The 9,772-nt window shown below is 39.3% G+C and overlaps 1 protein-coding gene across 1 annotated transcript in view; it reads left to right on the forward strand.

Moving 5' to 3' along the window:
* The window catches only part of LOC105548996 (partitioning defective 3 homolog), a gene marked incomplete at its 3' end in the record, with an annotated part of 241,819 nt that extends 232,048 nt beyond the window's left edge, over positions 1-9,771 (forward strand). The window contains exon 11 of the mRNA XM_011993300.1: positions 9,754-9,771. Coding sequence (XP_011848690.1) covers positions 9,754-9,771 — 18 coding nt within the window. The remainder of the gene's footprint in view (positions 1-9,753) is intronic.
* Between the last annotated feature and the right edge of the window lies 1 nt (position 9,772).

Raw genomic sequence — 9,772 nt, forward strand, 5'->3', positions numbered from 1 at the left:
GCCTGTAATCCAGGCTACTCGGGAGACTGAGGCAGGAGACTCGCTTGAACCCAGGAGGCAGAGGTTGCAGTGAGCCGAGATCGCACCACCGCCCTCCAGCCTGGGCGACAGAATGAGACTCTACATCAAAAAAAAAAAAAAAAGAATAAGTCATTGGATGTCAGTTACCATTTGATGAAATATAGAAGTTTAAGAAGAAGCTGAATGTAAAGCAAATGCAAGTAGAACCTCTCTGGTTAACTATAGAGGCTGGATCCTGTTAGCTGCTGCTGAAGATCAGAGCTTCTCAAAGATCACAGAACAGCACCTTTAGCATCACCTAGAAACTTGTTAGAAATACATATTCTTGGGCCCTACGTTGACCCTACTAGATCTAAACCTCTATGGGTGGGGCCTAGGAATCTGTATTTTAACAAGCCTTCCAATTCATTCTGAAACAAGTTCAACTTTGGGAATCACTGTTCTAAAGTCTAGACGATCTCTGAGGTCCTTTTTGGTCCTGAAACCCAATACTCACAGTATATTATTCTACATAAAGCAAGAAACCTATAAATGCTGCTCATTAAGGGATTTAGTAACCAAATTAGAGTTTGAGGAAGACTAATTTTGTGGAGGAAAGGCAAAGAGGAAGAAATGGAAGAAGCAGTACTACCGTTGGCCCTTAAACCACATGGGGGTTGGAGGACCATCCCCCTTCCTCCTTACACACGCAATCAGAAATCCCCATGCAGCTTCTGACTGCCCAAAAACTTCTGTACTAATATCCCACTGTTGAACAGAAACCTTACCAATAACATAGACAGTTGGTTAACACACACTCTGTACATTATATGTATTATAGGCTCTATTCTTGCAGTAATATAAACTAGAAAGAAAATGTTATTAAGAAAATCGTAAAGAAGAGAACATACATTTCCCTTTCATTAAATGGAAGTGGATCATCATAAAGATCTTCTCCATTGTCTTCAGATTGAGTAGGCAGGGGAGGAGGAGAAAGGAGCGGGGTAAGTCTTGTCTCGGGGTGGCAGAGGTGGAAGAAACTCTGTGCATCAGTGGACTCTCAAAGTTCAAACTCGTGGTGTTCAAGGGTCAAGTGTAGTTTGAAGGGCTTTAACTTAGTTCAGGTGAGGAAAATGGGGCAACTGGCACCAGGGGATCAGCATACAGGTGTAAAAGCTCCTCAGGAAATCAATTCTTGCCTAACTCTGGGAGGTTATAAAACAAGTTCCCTAGAAAATCTCTAATTGTCTTCTGCAACAATATTACTATTAATGACATTTTCTAAGGTATTTAGTTCATTTTCCTAGATGATCACATAAATTGAGTCATTCCCATGTAGCAACATGACAGAATTATGTTAATCTGCTTATATTGTCTGGCATAATTGACTCAATCCATTCCTACTACATTTCTTGAAGCAGAATTCTTTTGTGATGTGTGATAAATACATTCTTAACTATGTATATTTACACAAAAGGGCTGAAAAGAGTAATGAGCGTGGTGTCAAGCTGAAGAAGAAAACAGCAGCTGACTATGGAAATAGTTAACACACATGCACACAGTTCCAACCTGGCACAGCCCTGCCTGAGCTTATCATTCTCCATACCATGCCATTAGGAGCAGTGTTTGCCATTTGACTTTGCCTGGGAATGTGGATTCCAAACCAGCATCTTGACATTTACTCTTTAACTAATTATTTAATTCGTCAAATTCAATGAGTTCTTACTATGTCCCAGGCATTGTGGTTGGTACAGGAGAACAAAGATCGAAAAGAAAAAAAGCCCTCAGAACTCTCCAGTGGAACTGATAAAAAAAATAATAATAATAAAGGAATACTTGGTACTATATAGCAGAGGTAGGCTAGGGGTGTGCATGGGGTGAGAACCATGGAGCGGTGAGGACCACATCAGTGTGCAGTGGTCAGGAAAGGCTTGAAAGAACCCCTCTTTAAAGTTGGAATATATTTTAAATATATAACAGAGAAGCAGACATATGTCTTTGAGAACTCAGATTGATGAGTTTATTTCTGGTTTCTGACATTGTATCCACATGCGAGACCTCCAGGTTTCTTTGAGGCTAAATGAGTGTTTCCTACTTGTTAGTTCTAGATGTTTTTCATTGGGAAAAGTGAAAATGATTTGAAATTTATTTTGGTTTCTTTATAAGATTTTAACTTTGGAAACAGTGAATAGGCTGGAATGCATTTCTATGTTATCTATTTAATATGAACAATCATGTTAGGGAAAATGTTTGAAAAAATCTTGTACATTTGGAAACTCAACTACTGAAGGTCATGGGCCAAATTATTGTATATCAAAATGCCATAGCAACTTCAGACAGACAACTTGGCTTGTATTAACGTTTCCTGTAATGAGTGAGCAGGGAATTATTTGGATGACAGGCTGATTACCTTAGAAATGGAATAATTTCCTAAATTATGGGTCACAAGTTGACCTTTTCTTTTCTTTTTATTATTATTTTTTTTCATTTTCAAGCAACTGAGATCTTGCTCCATTTTACTGATCATGTAAATGAGCTTAAAGTGACTGTAATTCTACTTAGTGCATTAATTTTCATACCAATGCTTATGGTTACCTTAGGAAGAGCTGCTCAGTTGTTTAAAATGTAGCTTGGTCTATGGTTTTAATTATCTGTTTTACAAAACGAGCTTTTTGCATCTTGGAATCCTTTTCTTCTCTTCTCTTATGTATTCTGACCTTGAAGGGTCACTGTATTTGGAAGGGATAGGACCATGATCTCATTCACTGGAATGGTTTATAATCGTTTTAGTTTTAAGGAACCACAAACTCACCTTCAAGCTGTGTGTACAACTGAGCCCATACTAGTTGAAATTGTCATGCTTGTTAGAAATGCCACACACAAAGTGCAGCCAGATGTGTCATATAGAAACATATGTAAGCCAATTACTTTACATACAGAGCAGGATGCTGCAGAAAACTCATCCAAGTAGCCCTTTCAATCCACCTATTTTGAAAATGTTCTCTGTAAGCTCTAGCAGTACGAAATGCACCTGTTCCTGGGCCTTTGTTCAAAATAATGTCTGGGCCTGAGGGAGCTGATTTGTGGCACAAAAGGTCTTTAGATGAGCAGAGGCCCAGAAAATTTCCTTAGCTACATAATTGAAGTGAATTCTCTCCCAAGTTGAGCAAGAGAAGAAGAAAAAGCAACTTCTTCCTCACGTAGTGCCAGGTGCAACATAAATAAAGCCGCAAGTTGCTTTAAATCTTTCTTAGGATAATGGAACAATAGGTGAGGTTAGGGTTATTATCACAGAGCTTCGATATGGACAGGACTTAGTGCTGCTTTTAAAAGAACTAAATTGCAGGCTGCAGACATAAGTACAGTATGCCGTAAAAACTTTGCAGATACCTGAGTGTTGCCCACAAGGAGACTTGCTGGCTGAGACGATTGATAGATGGGATAATGGAGCCTTTAATAATAGCTGTATTGCTAAATCCTTTCCATCCAAGGTTGGGAGTGACTGAAAGTAGTTTAGTCCTTCAGGTAGAAAATTGATACTCTGCAATGTGAATATCGTCTTCTCCCTCAAGCTTGCTTGTTTCCTAGCTGTCCGTCTTTCAACGAATAACAAAATCTGTCCTTTTCTCCCTTTTCCTGTTTCAGACTTTAATAGCTCTCCCTGCCCTCTTAGGGCTCTGCCTGCTTTAATTGGCAAGGCAATCACAGCACACAGCCACTCTGCCACTCTGTACCACTAGATTGCCTCCCTGTGCCTGGGGAATTTCAGAAAATGGTGGTTTTCCTTTTGTTTCCATCTTTTTTAAGACTTAAAAAGTATCTGCTGTCATTTTCTCATAGCAGCCTCCATGCCTTGACTCAAAAAAATGTTGCCTTAGTTGACAGCCTTGAAATGAGTATAACCCTAGCTCTAGTTGGGTCGAAATCACCTCCCATAGAAATAGACCTGGAGGGCCAGGCACGGTGGCTCATGCCTATAATCCCAACACTTTGGGAGGCCAAGGTAGGTGGATCACAAGGTCAGGAGTTCGAGACCAGCCTGGCCAACATGGTGAAACCCCGTCTCTATTAAAAATACAAAAATTAGCTGGGTGTGGTGGCAGGCGCCTGTAATCCCGCTACTCAGGTGGCTGAGGCAAGAGAATCGCTTGAACCCGGGAGGCAAAGGTTGCAGTGAGCCGAGATCGCTCCATTGCAGTCTAACCTGGCGACAAGAGCAAGACTCCATCTCAAAAAAAAAAAAAGAAAAGAAAAGAAATAGACCTGGAGAAAGCCATCTGCAGAGAGGTGCCTGTCGCACATAGAGAGAGCCTCTGTACTGTCACAGAGTCAGCGCTTTCTTCTGCCCTGTGACCTGTCCCTCAGCCAAAGGCTCTGTGACTCATGGCCATGCTATGCTCAGAAGCTTTGGGTGGTGGAAACTCCTGAAGCCACCTTGGGTTGCCATTAGCCCAGATACTAAAGTGCCTGGCTTGTTTTGTAGAGCAAGCTTTTTATTTTCCGTGTTCCTATTGCTTAAGATGGGGGCGAGGATAAAAGATCTAAGCACTGGTGGGAAAGGTGAGGTGAAGACAAATACAATTAAGACCAAAACGTTCATTTCCAAAAACTTCATGAGGGAAATGGGTGTGCTTTGCAGTCTTTTCAGCCATTACTCACATCCTTAGTAGCAATTAAGCTTTTCAGCATTCAAGACCCACAAGAGTTCAGTCAATAGTTATATTAATTATGGGGGGTGCAGGTGGGTGCGGAAGGCTGGGAAGGCAAGATGGATAGATAAAAGTTAACTTTGTTTTGATTAAAAGTTGTACATAAGTCTACTGAAGAAAATAATTAGTAATATTAGCACTGGCCACTTTTCAACAGAGTCAACAGTTGACACTCTTTACATGATTTCATGGCATAAAAATGATTTCTGTTTAATCTTTAAATTGCTACTCTTATCAGAATATGGAATTCCTATTAGGGTCACAGCTCATATGAATTGCTAAAGTAAGCATTGTGAATCTCAAGGGAATGCCATTGGTCTTTTTGTCATCAGCATCATTCTCACCATCATCTTCATCACAGGTTTTCATCTGAAGTGCTTGAATGTTTTGTATTTTATTTTTTGTTTTCTGTATGTGCCCTTGGACATACGAAATTTTGCAGATTTTTATCATTCATAATTTAAGGAGAAAATCTGCTCAAAATGATCCTTTATAAAAATATTACATGTGTGTGGATATATATATACACACACGTGCACACCCACACATACACACTATTTTCCTTATCTATAGGAAGAAAAATGGCGCTCGCTTCGGCAGCACATATACTAAAATTGGAACGATACAGAGAAGATTAGCATGGCCCCTGCGCAAGGATGACACGCAAATTCGTGAAGCGTTCCATATTTAAAAAAAAAAAAAAAAAAAAAATTACATGTGTGTGGATATATATACACACACACGTGCACACCCACACATACACACTATTTTCCTTATCTATAGGAAGAAAAATGATAGATTATTTGAAATTATGGAATATTCTATATAAATGTTAATATAACAATGATTTTATTTTATAAGTGGTAGCACACTTGCATACTAAGCTGTCAAAGTCTTACAGTATTACCTAGTTCTAATTAGTACTGAAACTTCGTACTGTGCATATTCATGTTTGTTCTTTACTCTATTAACTGTCTATTAAATATTTTGTTTGGTATTTTCATTTTTTTCTATTTTTATTTTGAAGCAATGATTTTATTTAATTAAAAGAAATGCTTAAGGACTTAATTCATAAAACACCGTATGAGACCATTACAAGCATGTAATCTCCAGCACTTTGGGAGGCGAAGGTGGGAGGATCACTTGAGATCAGGAGTTCAAGATCAGCCTGGGCAACATAGCAAGACCCTGCCTCTACAAAAATTAAAAAGAAAAAAAATTAACCAGGCATGGTGGTCCATACCTGTAGTCCTGGCTACCTAGGAGGACAGTTTGAGCCCAGGAGTTTGAGGCTGCAGTGAGCTATGGTTGCGCCACTGCACTCCAGTCTTGGCAACAGAGCAAGATTCTGACTCTAAAAGAAAAACAAAAAATGTTTTTAAAAAATGTGGAAAATATTTTTTATATTTTACCTTACTAAGTGATACCAACATTGTATTGCTTCCTCAAGCTTGAACTATTATCCCTTTATAATCTATGAGAAAGACATGTACTTCGTAGTCCACTTACAAAAACAGCATACATATTTTTCACTAGTGGTTTTAAACATAGGCCATGAAGAGATTCACATATCGTGGCCCTCCAGCGTCCTGTGTCATATATACTCATGTGTTTATTTCCATCTTACAGTCTCTATTGTTATTTTGACCCTGGCAGCCGTGGTGGTTTTTTTATTTAAAAGGTCATTGCTTGTAACCACTTTCATCACAGGGTTATTTGTAATTTGCACTGTTAAAACAGAGCTTCGCCTTGTTCTCTGGTGAATCTCCAGAGTTATTACAATTATGCCTACGCAGGTATTTCCCTATATGGGTGTTACTTTGTCATTGCGGTTGTTGATGATATTTTATCTGAAAACATACACTTCTCTGTGAGGTTACAAATTACCTCTTTTCTTCATTTTAATTTAGTGCTTGGACTCGGATACATTATTTTGTTCCTGCCATAGGGATTGAAGCCACAGTGTGTAAAATTCAAGATTGCCATTGTAATACTGTTCATCCAGTTTTTGTTTTTAAGAGGTCTTCATTTAAATTGTGAATTAGAGGGGTAATTTTTTATTCAGGCCAAGTGTCAAACTTGCCAGGATGAACTTAATTAGTTGTTGCTCTGAGCGGGTCATGTATACAGTCTTCCTTGAAATATGTGGCCTGGTTAGAGTTTTATCTTAAAAATAAGAGTGATTCTCTTTAGTAACCCACCCTTTTGCAAGCTCTGAAAAGAGAAATGGAGTAAAATATTAATGGTGAAGCCAATGTTTATGTTTCCTCCTGGTGATTATGATAGTATGAAATATGTCAGTTTGCTGATCCCAAACTCATTCGTTCCTTTAAGTTTTCAGACCCCATATGCTGATAATGTCATCATTGGAATGTATCCAGATCCAACTAGATACTTGTAGCTGATAAAGTCTGAGGTGAACAGTGTCAGAAAACACATAGCAGAGAAAACAAGTCCTTCAAATTCTTTTTGCTCTGTCAGAAACACATTTTCAGGCCTATGGGAGAAACAACTTAAAAATATACCTGAAATTTCTACAAGACCTTGCAATTTCCCTTCACATCTCCACAAGCAGCTTGTCACAGAACAGCACGAGCTTAAAAAGCTGGTTACTAAATCCTGCTGCAGAATGCCAGATCTTTCAAGACTGTTTGACACATGCATATAGCTTACACTGAGTGAAAAGGAAAGGAAAATGTGGTTCTTTTGAGGGTGTAAAGGAAATGGTGTAGTGTTTTCTCTCTGTCCAGTGGTTTATCTCAAGCTTCCCATTGCTCACCATGACAAGAAAACAGCTCAGTTTCCTTTTTGGCCAGCCTCATCAAGTGTAATGGAAGAAAATGTCTGTCTCTTTTAATGCAGTTGATGAACAGTTGTTTGCATAAGCAGAACTCGCTCAGAGAAGTGTTTTTCTTGCCGAAAGCCTCACTGATGTGTTATTTGAACGGTGTCGTGAAGCGGGTCTCTGAACACACATTTGTTCCAGTGAGTGTGGTTATAAACATCCCCTAGTAGAGACTGGGGTATTGTAAAGCCTAATCTCCTCACACATTATTTTTGTATCGGGATATTTTTAATATGCTCACTAACTAAGCCCATATGCTTTGAAATGTTTGTCCTGTATATTGCTTCATTACTGCTTATCAACAAGTAAGGTTGTGCTGGCTTTGCAGAACGAGAACAATAGATGATGCTTGATTTCTTTCTGTCCTGGCCAAAGCCAACCATAGAGGCCATTCTTTTGGTAACAAGGCTACCTGTTATCTTACAGCTCGCCAAATCAATGCCAAGACTCTGTTGTTCTAGAAAATCATTATCAGGGCAAAGTCTACCATTAGCTTTCAACTCTAAAAGAAAATCAATAACTTGTTTCTAACAGACATTCCTCTCAGACTATGCCTGATGCACAACATCGCATAACAGAGGGGGAACTGAGGATGGCCAGTACTGAAAAGGATCACTTAAGGGGCCTCCTGCTGATGCTGTGACAAACCATTGAGATGTTTTGTAAATGTAGAGGCATCATTGTCTATTTTGAGCACAGCTACTTTTATTTCAAAAGGCCAGATCTAGAAGGTAAGCTAACCATCATCAGTGAGAAGTTGAAGCATCCCAGAAACCTGATCTATACAGTGCAGTATACACGTTCAGTAATCTGATTTCAGGGAGAAGTGCCAATCACCAGATGACTTGCTGACCAAAATATGGTTTTCTTTTCTTTCTTTTCGTTTTTCCTTTTTTTTCTTTTCTTTTTTTGAGACAGTGTCTTGCACCATCACCCAGGCTGGAGTGCAGTGGCATAGTCATGGCTCACTGCAGCCTCAATCTCCTAGGCTCAGGTGGTCCTCCTGTCTCAATTTCCCAAGTAGCTGGGATCACAGACATGTGCCACTGCACCCGACTAATTTTTAAAATTTTTTTGTAGAGACAGGGTCTCACTGTGGTGCCCAGGCTGGTCTTGAACTCCTGAAATGGAGTGCTAACCAAAGTATTTAGTTAGGAGGATTGAAGCTTTGTCTATAGGGGATGATCAACCTAGGTTAAATTGCCATTTCCTAATAACTAAGGTAAAATGCATTACCTAATAACCAATTTAAGTAGCGATTAGCTTTTGGATTTGTTCTTTTGATAGGCATTTCTGTTCCCTGTTTGGCTGCCATCTGTGGATTGCAGGAGGTCTGTCAGTACCTAGTTTAAACTAATCTTGGCTTAAAATTTCACTGTCATCCTGTAGTAAAAGGGGAATCAGCTATACTGTTTCCTGCTTTAAAACTAAGATATATACCTACCCCCCAAAATTCAGCATGACCAACTCGCAAGTGTGCACTCCTGGACTTTCCCACTTTTGAGAGTTGTAGCAAATTTTTATTTTTATTTATTTATTTATTTATTTATTTTTTGGTATTAACATCTTCTAGTTTTTAGAAGAGCCTCACTCTCATTGTATCTGCTCTGTGTATTCTCAAGAGAGGTAAATGGCATCTTATGTCAGCATTTACCAAGCCTCATTAAAAAGACTAGATGCTGGGTATAGTGGCTTACGCCTGTAATCTCAGCACTTCGGGAAGCTGAGGCAGGATTGCTTGAGGCCGGGACAACATAGGGAGACCCCATCTCTACCAAAAAAAAAATTAGCCAGACATAATGGCCTGTGCCTGTAGTCCTAGTTACTCCAGAGACTGAGATGGGAGGACAGGAGTTCAAGGCTGCAGTGAGCCATGATTGTACTACTGTGCACTCCTGCTTGGGTGACAGAGTGAGATGCCATCTCTTAAAAAAATTAAAGGAGAGTAGAAAGTTTGATCTCTTTAATTTAAAGCATATTCCAAAGCCAAAATCACAGTTTAAGAAAATTGAGTGTTTGTGGGCTCATAAGAACAATTATATATATGCCACTTTTCTCAAAGAAACGATTTTAAAAAACAAATCACAGAATTTTCAAAATTTTCGAAGTCAATTCGTAAGAATCGAAACGGAGTCAACCAGTTGTGTGATCTGTGCGGATCTTTCTGGTTAACGATGTGCTTGCATTTTCCTCTTCCAGCCGAACGCACGGCCGGCGG

This window comes from Mandrillus leucophaeus, unplaced genomic scaffold, assembly GCF_000951045.1.
Source record: "Mandrillus leucophaeus isolate KB7577 unplaced genomic scaffold, Mleu.le_1.0 Scaffold429, whole genome shotgun sequence".
Classification (NCBI taxonomy): domain Eukaryota; kingdom Metazoa; phylum Chordata; class Mammalia; order Primates; family Cercopithecidae; genus Mandrillus; species Mandrillus leucophaeus.